The 13,100-nt window shown below is 46.7% G+C and overlaps 1 protein-coding gene across 2 annotated transcripts in view; it reads right to left on the bottom strand.

Annotated features, from left to right (window-relative positions):
- RHBDL3 (rhomboid like 3) overlaps positions 1–13,100 on the bottom strand; it is a 63,370-nt gene that overhangs the window by 25,237 nt on the left and 25,033 nt on the right. For both annotated transcript variants that reach the window (XM_065416057.1, XM_065416056.1), the window contains 2 exons: positions 5,069–5,293; positions 4,001–4,149 (listed from right to left, as the gene is read on the bottom strand). In XM_065416057.1, the coding sequence (XP_065272129.1) occupies positions 4,001–4,149; positions 5,069–5,293 (374 nt within the window). The remainder of the gene's footprint in view (positions 1–4,000; positions 4,150–5,068; positions 5,294–13,100) is intronic.

Here is a 13,100-nt window from a genome sequence, read left to right as displayed (position 1 = left end):
TCTGGAAGGCACAATCCTGTCCTTAAAGGAAGATAGAAACAAACCTATTAAGACATCAGCCTCTCTAATTATCCACCCTTCCCCACATTTGTTCTGCAGTTTATCATTATTGGACATTAGAATCATAGAATATCAGGGTTGGAGGAACCTCAGGAGATCATCTAGTCCAACCCCCTGCTCAAAGCAGGACCAATCCCCAGGCAGATTTTTGCCTCAGATCCCTAAATTGCCCCCTCAAGGATTGAACTCACAACCCCCTGGGTTTAGCAGGCCAGTGCGCAAACCACTGAGCTATCCCTCCCCCCTGTAACCTATTGCTGTAACCTAACTGAATGTGCTTATTCTGCTTGCTCTGAACATTGGAGCCACTAGGCATAGTCACTTTCTTGTGTTCATTCTGCTCATGCAGGTACAGGGGACTCAAGCACTTAATTGGGAATGCCTAGTGAAAGTCAAATAGAGATCACAGGAATGATTCAGAGCATCTCACTGCCCTTGTATAGAAGGAAAACAATAGGCTGACACTTAGTAACCATCCTGGGGAGTGTCCAACATTTTCAAACCAAGCAACTGTCCTTATTTTAGCAAGGCAGCTTTTGCAGGCAAAGCTTATTCTTGTTAGGGACTCTAAAAGCTATTTCAGTGGATCTGACACATGTGCCTGTTCTTAAAAACGTTACCAGGCGTGAGCCTATTCAGCCCACTTTCCCATCAAGCTAAGAGCATCAGAGGTTCCATAGTCAATAAGCACCCATAAAACATAATTAGCTTTCTCCAGCTCTGAATGTGTCATTCTTGAAATGACAATGTAACTGATTTATTAGGACGTTAGCCTTCTCTGGGACCAAACAAATGGGACTGAGAATCAATGCAAGTCATTAGTTACGGCCGTGTTATAAATGGGTAGGCCCCCCAATAATCAACAGCTGCTTTGCATGAAAGCAGAAGGGCAAAATTTACAGCTTCGGCTTGGCTTCCAGGCCTCTTTAAAAAGCTCTTTCCATCAGGACGGAGACACAAACAGTGCATTTTTGGAATCTTTCTAGAAGCGCTGCCAGCTGGCCTTAGCAACTGCCTTCTTCTCCAACACCTTCTGACTGTCACTTTCACTTTAAAAAAAAAAAGCAGATGAGTGCAGTAAATTAAGGAATGCAAATTACCATGTTAAAGTCTCAGCAGGAGGTATAACAGCAATAGACTCCACACCACTGGATTAGCCTGCCCTTTGAAAATGAGATGGGAATAATGGGCTCACAGTAAAAAGATTATTACCTTTTCGGGATTTATCTATTCTCCTGATACGAAAGGGACTTAATACAGATAAGTCAGCAATAAATGATCATTTAACCATCTAACTATTGATGCTGCTTCCTCATAAAAACTGCTACAGGGTTTATTATTCAAGGACTGTGTGTGGTTTTGATGGTTATGTATCTACATGATTTAGAATTCATTGCAAAAGTAATGAGGCTCTCTGGGATAAATCTCAAATATTTACAAAGGTTAGACGTTAGATACTGTCTTCATTATCGCCTCCCTCCGAAACCAGCCAGGGCTGTGAAGTAAACTTGGTAAATAAAGAGCTTGGCAAACTTTTCAAGCAAAGTGTGTGACTAACACCAGAGCGCTGCTTGCTAAGGCAAAGTGGTGACATTTCATGGATTAGAAAGCCATGTTACAAACAATAAAGAAAGAAGTTTAAACGCTAATAATCTTACTTTTCATTCAAATGGATCCCAAAGCAGTTTGCTATTTTATCTGATTGTACAAGCTATATAATACACATACACCCGTGTGTATGTACATACAAGGTATACAAGTACGTATTATGGAGAGTTAGACCTACACATTTTTTACCTCAAGGTAATTCATGCACATGAGCGATTCTCAGGTAAAAACACAGTGAAAACAAGGCTCTTGAGGTTTACTGTGAGGAAAACTTGCCAAGGTCAGCACTATACATACCCCTGCCTGCCTGAGACTGACCAAAGTGAGTTTACCTCACACTAAAGCGACAGTGCCTAGTCTTCACTGTGGCCAAGTCTATGCTTAAAATGTAGGTTGACCTAGTTACATTGCTCAGGAGTGTAAAAAATCCACAGCCTGGAGCTACATAAATAAACCGACTAACCCGCACTGTAGATGCCACTAGGTTGATAGAAGAATTCTTCAACCTAGCTACTGCCTCTCAGAGGGGCAGATTAACTACAGCAATAGAAAAACCCCTTCTGTCACTCTAGGAAATGTCTACACAATTGCGCTACAGGAGCACGACTGAAGCACCGTAGCTGTGCTGCTGTAGCACCAGTAGTGTAGACATTGCTTCAGTTTTTACCTCAGGATAGCTCATGGGCATTAATTATACTGAGGTAAAAAACACAGCTTTTTGACAGTGAAGACAAGCCCTTGGTTGCTGCTCAATAGTTAAGGTTGAGAGTAACTTTCTGTTATAAGGCCAATTTTCCCCTCATCCTCACTTGAGTTCCTCAAAGATGGACCTTTCCACTTCACATTTTGCATGTGTGGTCTGTGTCCTGTCCAGCAGAAGTGTCTCTTCCTCTGCCCCCCACCATCTGCCCTCACCACCCTCAAGCTGGAGATGTGTTTGGACAAGGCCGTTTTTGGAGGGCCATGGCATGCAGGAGACACAGGTGTTTTGGAAATTTCTTCTAACTTTTTCTTTTTTGCCCTGTCTTTCAAACAAAACTGGTTCCTCCTAGGAAATTTACCTGATGTTTACTTGAAAGATCTGGGTGAGATCTTATGCACAAGACCAATTGCGAGCTGAGTAGAGGCATGTTTAGGGAGCTATTCACTAGCAAATTAGGAACATCAGATGGGTCTTTTCAACATTTTAATGGGCACCACTGATGAATGGAAATCTAATCTTTCACTTAAGGGGGGGAGGAGGAGAAAGGAAGAGTCTCTAGCCATTTCCTTGTAAGGTTCAAATTATAAACTATTGCAGAGAAGTTTGTCACAATGATTTTTCCAGTGAAAAATTTAGGGGAAAACCACAACTTATCTATCCAGACATTTGCAAAGATAGAGATCACTGGCGCGCGCACATACACACAAAAGCAGCATGGACATTTCAGCCGTTTACAGGCTCTTCTGTGGTGCTCATTCATCACTATGGCATCTGAGCACTTCACAAATACCAATTAAGCAAGCCTCATAAAACCCCTGTGGGGTAGAGAGGTCCAGGGAATGGGACACTGGCAGGGAATAGGGATTCTGTTCCCAGCTGGGCTTGCAGACTTCTTGTGTAACTTTGGGCAAGTCCCTTAATTCTGTGCCTCAGTTTCCCCTTTGATTGTCTGTCTTGTTGCCTCTTCAGGGCAAGAATTGTCTCATACTGTGTGTTTGTACAGCGCCTAGCAAAATGAGAGTCCTATCTTGATTTGGGGCCTCTAGGTGCCACCAAATACAATAAGATAGCAAAATATTAAGTAATTATATATTATAGGCACAGAGGGATTAAGCAACTCACACAGGCTGTCTGTGGCAGAGTCAGGACTAGAACGCAGACCTCTTCAATCCAAGTCCAGTACTTTAGCCATAAGACCAGATTTCATCTCACAGCCAAATGTGGCAAATTTGGTATAAAATTCAGCTACATTTTTGCAGTTTTCTTCTCCATTATCCACCCAGTTGTACTTGGGGGAAATTGGGCAAATGGACAGTTGGGGAAGCGCAGAGCTACATAGCCCCAGATATGTATGTTGGGGTCACTGGCTCAGTAGTGAGAGACAAGCACCACCTATCGAATCACTAGTACCATTTCCTCCAGTACAAGGACTTTGAAGGTATCCCATCTGAACAACAGCCCAATATTTTACCATGTCCCTCAACAGCATGCGATTTGTTCTACTTCACAGCATGGCCGTTTGCAACAGAAAAATCTTTTATAAAATCCAATTCTGAACTGTTTCAAGTCAATCTCTCTCTCTCTGGAAACTCAGCTGTGGGGAACCTCTGAAATTTGTGAAGTACTCACCCGGCATGCATGAATATGTAGGTTAGGTACCTCCAAGCCTGAGCACGGAGCTGAGGATGATACACTAATGAGTTCTTCAGGTATAAAGGATGGGTGACTTGCAGCACAAATCTGTCTAATACCACTCCGTTGTAAAGAAAAAAGGCAACCTAGAAAACCAGGGAGATTCTTCGGTTAATGAACACCATCCCCCCGCTGAAATAAACTACAATCCAACATCCAACTTGAGCAATAGGTTCCCCCAGCTATTACAACATGCTTAGACAGCACTATAGCGTACTAGCCATTTACAAACATACATGATTACAAGGTTCCTGCTCTGAGGAACTAACAAACTACAATTAAGATACATTTAAAAAACCCCTCAAAAACAAAATTATTTTAAATCTACATACAACCTTTCACTGCAAAGGACCCAAAAGCACCTGACAAACTGCAGCTGGACAGCACCACTGAAATGCAGTCACCACGAGCAGGGAAGTGAGGAAACCTGAGGGGTAGGGACATGTTTTATTGAAGAATGATAAGGCAAGCACCTACCCCTTATGAAAGGTACCAGAGTCTTTAGCATCCATGCAGAACCTTGCTTTGTATGGTCTTCTAAAGATCCCCGGATGGAGTAAACTCCATAGAAACCAAATTTATCTAGCTCAAAGGCTAAAGGGGATTTGGACCAAAGGGACAAGAGGTTTTAGGTTTTCCAGCCAGATGACTGGACCACTGGCTCCACCCTTTGCCTACTGGCCCATTGACAACTAACTTAAGCAGAACTTTGAAGCCGTACTGAGGTACCACACCAGAAGCTCATGCAGTGGGAAGCAGCAGATGAATGACCTAGACTTCTGCAAATCTCCAATTTAAATGTGAAAGTGAATGTGTTGATTTCACCCTACGGCCTATTCATGCAGATCACCAAATGAGCATCGAGTGTGGCCACAGGGGCAATGCGGGTTCAAGAGAAGCAGGCGTGTTGGCAGAGCCATGGTCTGTACGTGTGGGGTAAAAGTCTCCCCACACTTGCTGGTGCTCTGGGAGGGGTTTCCAGGAGCGGCGCAGTAAGATACCTGCCTCTACAATGGTGATGGCAATCATGAACCAGGGCGGAGGACAGCAGGTGTAACTGTCGTAGTACCACTTCCGGTCTATCTCGCGTGGCAGGGTCTCATACGCAACGTGTCGAATTAGCCTCTGGGACAGGCTTAGTCCCGACTCCTCCAGCAGTGCCTTGCTGCACAGCCTCCTGTTCCCCTGCAGAATGGCTTGGCGGAAGCTATTGGACCTTTTGTTGCTCATCTGAAAAGAGAAAAGGGAAAAAACATGAGCCCAAACCATGGGTCAGTGCGACTTCTCAGGTGGGAGTACTACCAAGCTGGGACCATGCAAGCCTAGGCCCAGTGTGACTGTCCGTGGGGAGTGTTACCAGGCTGGAGCAGCGGGATCCTGAAGATCAGTCTGTGACTATCATGAGGCAGTGAGTTCCACCTGACCGGGGCAATATGAACTCCCTTTGACTGTCAGAAAGTCCGGTATCCCTTCCCACTCCCGATGGCCTGCTCCCTTATCTATCTCTTGACTCACTTCCCTTTGCAATTAGCTGTCAATTAACATACATTGAGCATCCTCCATTTCTACCTTCAGAAATCTCATGAAAACCCACCTGATCATGAAGCATTCCCACTGTGGTTCAACCTGTGATCCACACACACTCACACCTTTCCAGCTCTTCAGGACATGCATTTTCTCTGTTGTAAATGACATGTACATTTACGGCACCACATCACTAACAACTGTGTTCCTAATTTGCAGCAGTTGGTGCTAGTGCAGGTTTTACACAGAGTTTCGAAGGGAAAATGCTAAACTTGTATTGTGTACCAAAATGATCACACTAGCTACAGTAGACAACAGATTTAACTAATATTTAGAGAATCCTAGCTATTATAAGCTTGCAATGTTTGTTTATTTTTTAATTGTTACTATAACAAACAGAGGGGCAGATTTTCAGACAGTTTGGGCTTACAACTGCATGACTAAGTTGCATATGCAATTACCATGATTGAATATGTACAGCATTAACTTATTATCTTTTTGCGCACACAATTTCCCAATTTGCATGCACAATAAAAGCACTTGCACTCACAGATTAGGCATATGGAATTCTGTGTCTAACTTGTCTTAAAAATCAGGCCCTAAATACCTGGCAAAGGGATAATTGGCCTGTATGTCAAACAAACCTGTTGCACAGAAGCATCACATAGCTCAGGCCTGCACAACTCGTAAAGCGGCGAGGGCCATATTACTCCAAAGAAAACAGCTGAGGGCCGAAACCTCCCGGCCCCGCGGAAACACCCCCCCCCCCAGCACCGCCCAGCACCGCGGAAACAAACCCTCCTTCCCCAGCACCGCCCCGCCGAAACAGCTAAGGTTTGGGGGGGAGGGTGTGTGATACTTTATTAAGAATTTTTCAATTAAATCAAACAATTTTTTAAATTATTTTAAATTTTTTTATTAATCATGGAAAAATTAAAAACATCTGTTCCGTTGAAAGAAAACATTTGTACTTTTCATAATTACCTTGCAAATTTAATGAGAAATATTACATCTCTTTTCGGCAACAAGCTTGTCGCATTTGGGGGTCATATTTGAAGTGGATATTTTCATAATGTCTTCCAAATGGTCGTCAGTCAGAGAAGAACGTTGCTTGTTTTTATTCATGTTCATGATGGAAAATGTTTGTTCACATATGTAAGTGCGTCCAAAAATGCTGAACGTTTTCAGTGCAACTTCATTGTCCAGACTTTTGTAGAAGTCCCGCAAGCTGCTTTCTCTGTGCTTATTTCGGTAAACTGCTGAACACTGAAGTTCAATAACCTCCAACTGCAAATCTAGTGGCACTTCCTCTGGATCCACAGAAAAGGGATCTTCAATCAGCTTCAACTGGACGTCTTCTTCTTTAGACAAAGTAAGTCTTCTGTCAAATTCTTCAATCAAAAGAATGATGTGCTTTGCGTATTTTTCTCCTAACTCGGCGTGTTTGTGCTGAGGGATACGCTGTGCACAAGTGGGAAAGTGACACATTTCACCTTTTGACAGCTGACTTCTGAAAAGTTTCAATTTCATTTTGAAAGCTTTCACTGCTGCACACATTTGAAATATAAGTTGATTTTTTCCCTGAAGTTGAATGTTGAGATCATTCAGGTGTGCTGTAATATCACAAAAGAAAAAGAGATCTTGATTCCAGGACTCATTTTCAAGCTCTGGGAATTTTATTGGCCCATTTTCTAGGAATTTTGCTACCTCCTCTTTCAAAGCAACAAAACGCTGGAGCACTCTTCCTCGACTCAACCACCTCACTTCTGTATGGTAGATTAAGTCATTGCACTCGGTGTCTACCCCTTCAAGAAAGGCTCGAAATGTCCTATGTTTTAGTCCTCTAGAACGGATGTAGTTTACAATGGAAACTACCACTGACATTACATGCTCAAATTTTAAGACTTTGCTACACAAAACCTGCTGATGCATAATGAAGTGATGTTTGGTTATTTCTCTCCCGATAAATTCTTCAAGAAGAGTAACTGCTCCAACATTTTTTGGCACATAGCTGGAGCACCATCAGTACAAATGGCCACCAAGTTTGTGAAATCTAATCCCGACTTATCATTCGTGCACTTTATCATTTCACTGGAGATTTCTTTTCCGGTTGTGCGACCCGTCATGGAGCACATGCCAGCAAGTTCTTCAGTAATTTCAAAGTTTTTATCAATACCTCTAATAAAAATAAGAAGTTGGGCGGTGTCTTTTAAATCGGTGCTTTCATCCATAGCTAGGGAGTAAAAGCAGAATTCACTGATTCTCTGCTTTAACTGATCACTTAAATTGGTAGAAATGTCAGCTATTCTTCTCCGTACAGTCATGCGTGATAGACTGACATTCTCAAATATTCCCCTCTTTTCTGGACATAACTCAGATACAGCAATCAACATACACTTTTTTAATAACTCGCCTTCTGTGAAGCATTTCCCAGCAGCAGCAATTTCCTTAGAAATTTTAAAGCTTACTTTAGTAACTGTATCGTTCTCAGTGCTCACTTTCTTGAAAATTTGCTGTTCTCTACTAAGGTTTTTCACTAAACTGGCTGCTTTAATTATTTTTTCATTTGGGCTCAATTTGGCGAGATTGGGATGCTTAGTTTCAAAGTGCCACCGAAGGTTGTATTCTTTCGGAACGGCTAACGTTTCGCGACACACGAGGCACAGTATTTTGTCTTTGGAAATAGTATATAAGTATTTATTCGTCCATTCAGTGTTGAAAACTCTGTGCTCTGATTCTATTTTTCTCTTTTTCTTTTCACTCATGGTATCCATTATGAAGCTCAAGATTTTGTTGAATAAATTCACACACAAGGGAAACACTCACAGTCACACACAAAGAGAAGAGATATCTCACGGCGCATGGCACACTAGCAAGGCACTGACGGTGTGTGGAAGCCTGTAGGTCCAGGGGTCACTATATTACTGCACACAGCAGTCAATCAATGCAGTTGTAGATAAATCTCTGCATTATGCATTTTTGTATAACTTTTATATGACTTTGTATTGAACCTTGGTACTATGTTATAGCGGGCTCCTAAGATAGTATAATTAAGGTAAAAGAAAAATTTCTTCTGTGCAAATTTTTGAAGCAGAGTTCAAATTTGTGTGCCATGAGGCAAATGCGCCCAAGTGAGTAAAATGCTTATACATTTAAAAAGTTTTAATTTGCAATTTGTGTCAATTTATATGGGTTTTCAGATAGACATCATAAGTAAAAAAAGAAAAACAAAAGTTTGTGTTTTAAATTGAAAATTTTCCTAAAAAATATCAATAAATGATTATCAGCCAAGAATAAGATATGTAATTACAAATGCATTTTAATTTCCTTATTGGTCGAAATGTCAAAGACGGCTAAACTAACCTTACTGTTTTTCCCTGCGATCTTTTTCATTTGCCCATTCAATATAAACTCTGTCCAGATCTATCAGTCCTCAATCCAGCTGGTAACTCTTAATACACATCAGCACCCCACACAGAACCCCCCCACTCGCTAGTTTCCCAATACACACAGATTTCTCCTCCCTCCCTCCCAGTGCCCTTCCCCACAGCCCCACCACCACAACTAAACAATGCCCCACACAGACCCCCAGTGCCCTGACACACACAGATCTCCCTCACTGCCCAGCACCCCCCAACAGGCCCCCACTGCCTAGCACCCCAAAACACACAAACCTCCCCCACTGCCCAGCGCCCTCCACACCCTCACAGCCCAGCACCCCCCGCACATCTCCCAGACACTCACTCCACCACACCCTTCCCCCTTCCCTGGCCGCACTCACCAGCCCTGCTGGGAGGTCTCTGGCTCCTAGGGTGAGAGCGGCAAGGGGAGTCTCCAGTGGTGAGCGGGAGCCGGTTCGCACCGGTTCGCGGGAACCAGTTGTTAAATTTAGAAGCCCTTTTAGAACCAGTTGTCCTGCGCGGGACAACCGGTTCTAAAAGGGCTTCTAAATTTAATAACCGGTAAATTGAAGTGACCAGGACCGTAGCTGGGGGGGAGCAGAGGGAGCGGCTGCTCCCCCTGAGCACATTATCCAAAAGTGGCGCCTTAGGAGCCGACCCCATGGGTGCTCCAGCTCTCCGCCCCGCTCCCCGGCCCCAGCTCACCTCCGCTCCGCCTCCGCCTCTGAACACTCTGCCCCGCTTCTCCCCATCCCCCCCCCCAGCTTCCCGCGAATCAGCTGTTCGCGCGGGAAGCCTGGGAAGGCAGAGAAGCAAGCGGTGGCTTCGCGCTCAAGCCCAGGGAGGCGGAGACGGAGCGGAGGTGAGCTGGGGTGGGGGGAGCCGCCCGCGCCACAGCAGGTAACCCGGGGGGAGGGGCGCGGAGGGGAATCGCTCCCCGCCCCAGCTCACCTCTGCTCCGCCTCCCTGGGCCTGAGCGCGAAGCCGCCGCTTGCTTCTCAGCCCTCCCAGGCTTCCTGCGCGAAGAGCTGATTCGCGGGAAGCAGGGGGGCTGCAAGCTCAGCCTGACCCAGTGCTCCAGGCACTGCACGGTGACAGCGTGGCCCGGCTCCAGCCGAGCGGCGTGGCGAGAAGGGGTGGTTGGATAGGGAATCAGGAGAGGAGTTGGATGGGGCGGCGGAGGGCAGTCAGGGGACAGGGAAGGGGGTGGATGGGGCAGGGGTCCCGGGGGGGGGTGGGCCAAAAAGCGCTCAGGACGGGGGTGGTGGCTGAGCCCCGTGTCCCTGCTGGGGGGGGGGGGGGCGAGGGCTCCGTGCCCGTGTCCCGCTTGGGGCAGTGGGGAGGGGCAGCGGCGCGCGAGGGCTCCGTGTCCTGCTTGAGGCCTGGGGGGTGCGGCGCCGCGCGCGGGCTCCGTATCCCACTTGGGGCGGGGGGGAGGCGCGGCGGCGCGCGAGGGCTCCCTGCCCGTGTCCCGCTTGGGGCAGGGGGGCCGGTTTTGCGCGCCGCGGCCGCTCCGGATCTCCCCCTCCCTCCCAGGTTTGAGAGCCTGGGAGGGAGGGGGAGACTCCGAGTGGCCGCGGTGCGGGCGCCGCTTCTCCCCCTCCCTCCCAGGCTCTGAGGGAGGGGGAGCAGCGGCGCGCGAAACAGCTGTTTCACGCGCCGCAGCCGCTCGGGATCTCCCCCTCCCTCCCAGGTTTGAGAGCCTGGGAGGGAGGGGGAGACCCCGAGCGGCCGCGGCGCGCGAAACAGCTGATTCGCGCGCCGCTGCTCCCCCTCCCTCCCAGGCTTGAGAGTGAGCCCCCACGGGCCACACAGTGAGCCCCCACGGGCCGTATGTTGTGCAGGCCTGACATAGCTGCTATATAATATGCCTAGTTTTCTCTCTGGATGAACCCTTGGTTCTGTGGGATTAGAAAGTGAAAGCATTTGTGGATGAGCAAGCTCGTGGCGGAGTGGATTTTGCATTACTCAGGCTTTTACACTGACAAATATACAAACTTTTATTAAAGCTAATGTTTAAAATCAAGTTTACACAGGTTAAGAAGGAAGGTACTGTACATCTGGGGTCAGGCTTGAGTTATGAGAGACTACAAGTATCAGTTACAAGGTTCACAAGAGACATACATAGTACATAACCAGCATAGACCCAGATTGGAGTGCGGGAGTTTTTAAAGCGTCAGTGAATAAGTGATCTCGGGTATGCCACCCACAGAATGTATTTAGAGTCCAAGTCAGTATTGGTGAAGCAAATAGGTACATGGGCGGGGTGCGTCCCTTGGTTTGCCAGGGAAGGAAGTGGGTTATTTCCCTGACCGGTGTTCTCGTTTACTCGTCCTAGTTCTGACGGTGTCCCGTGATGTGCTCCGTGTAGATGTCTCTGGACCAGGGCCAGCTCCAGCTTTTTTGCCGCCCCAAGTGGCGAAGCGGAAGAAAAAAAAAAAAAAAAAAAGATAAAGCCGCAATCGGCGCGATCGGCGGCACTTCGGTGGCAGCTGTACCGCGCCGCTTCATTCTTCGGCGGCAATTCGGCAGCGGGTCCTTCGCTCCGAGAGGCACTGAGGGACCCGCCGCCGAAGACCCGGATGTGCCGCCCCTTTCCATTGGCCTCCCCAAGCACCTGCTTCCTTCGCTGGTGCCTGGAGCCGGCCCAGCTCTGGACCACCTGATGGTGTCGGACACCATGAGCTGTCTCATGAGTCGGCTACATATGCAGTGAGGTGAATTTGATGGACTCCTTCCAGTTCTGAGTGAACAGGTGTCACATCTCAAAAACTACCAGCAGACAGGCTGAGGACAAAACGGGCCGGTGAGACTGAATTACCTTCACAGCCCTAACTGGGTCCCCTCCCAGGCAGGTTCGTGGCATGTCAGTAGGGCATTGTGTTGGGGAAGCATGCACTTCCACTGCCCACTCTGAGGCCTGTTCTGTGGCCACAGTGGAGGACTGTCAAGCTAGCACCACTCACCAGCAATCAAAATGCATTTACAAAAACTGGAACGAAAAAGAAAAATCACACAAATGCTAGTATAACACTCAGCACCGACAACGCACGTATGGCTGTCAGCATCCAGGCTACGCTACTACAGCTGGAAAAAAGGCTCTTTTAAGGGAGACACCTGGATCTTATTCTGCATTGTAACTTTAATTCTTGTGTGATAAGCTGCTGACAATAAACAGGGTGTGCTCCCTGCCTTCAAAGCAATTACAACCGCTTGAGTATTACATTCCCGCATAATCGAAGTGCAGCAGAACTCACCCCCTCTCCTTACCTTACAAGCGGGAAGAAAGCACTATGCGCTAGCCAAAGGCCAAGCTGTGGACCTTTCCCCTAACTTACTACATTTTCGCAGCCTCATAATCCAAAAACATCTGCTCCAGCACAGTGCCAGGGCTGAACAAAAGAAATACAGTACAACAGCACTGGCCTCTCTGGGTTCTTGGATCACTTTGTTTTTGACGAATATCCTCAAGATGGCAAAGTCTGAACCTTGTGCTTTCAGACACATGTAGGCTGTTGGGTAATCGTTCCAAGCTGCTTCAAACACGCCAATCATTGCAGTGAGCAACATGGATTTAATTGCTGTGAGGCAGAGCACTGGGCCATTTTGGGTGGCCATCTAGTAGCCTGGCATGGTTTTTTGAGCCTTGCGCACGCTCCCTGAGATCCAGCATCACAGTCGCTGCACTTTCATTACCATGCTTGTACAACTGGGGTGGGGATGGGGAGAGCTCCTTTCTCTCCTCAACCTCTCTCTCCTTTTCTTACTAACCCTCCATTTCCGCCTCACTCTCACTGGGGAGTCAAAGTAGGAAATGGAGAAAAATTCCACTCCTTCCCCTCCAAAAACTTTTATTTTCGTTTTCAAAAATCCAGATAAAATTTTTCAATTCAAAATGAAAGTTTTCATGACAAAATTTGTCAGTGACAAATTTTGAAGTGAATTATTTTTGGTGACGTTTCGGTTTAGCTCAGACAGCTGCTCTTCACTGAATAAAAGATTTCCGGGGGGAAATGTCAACCGGTTCTCATGCCTCGTGCCACAGAACACCAATGGCTACAAGCAGCGGTGTGGGCTGGCCAAAGTCTTTGCTGCTTCTTCTCTCCACCCTT

The sequence above is a fragment of the Emys orbicularis genome, chromosome 13 (assembly GCF_028017835.1).
Source record: "Emys orbicularis isolate rEmyOrb1 chromosome 13, rEmyOrb1.hap1, whole genome shotgun sequence".
Lineage (NCBI taxonomy): Eukaryota > Metazoa > Chordata > Testudines > Emydidae > Emys > Emys orbicularis.
Note: the sequence above shows the minus strand (reverse complement) of the source record. Positions and strands in the feature narration are given on the sequence as shown.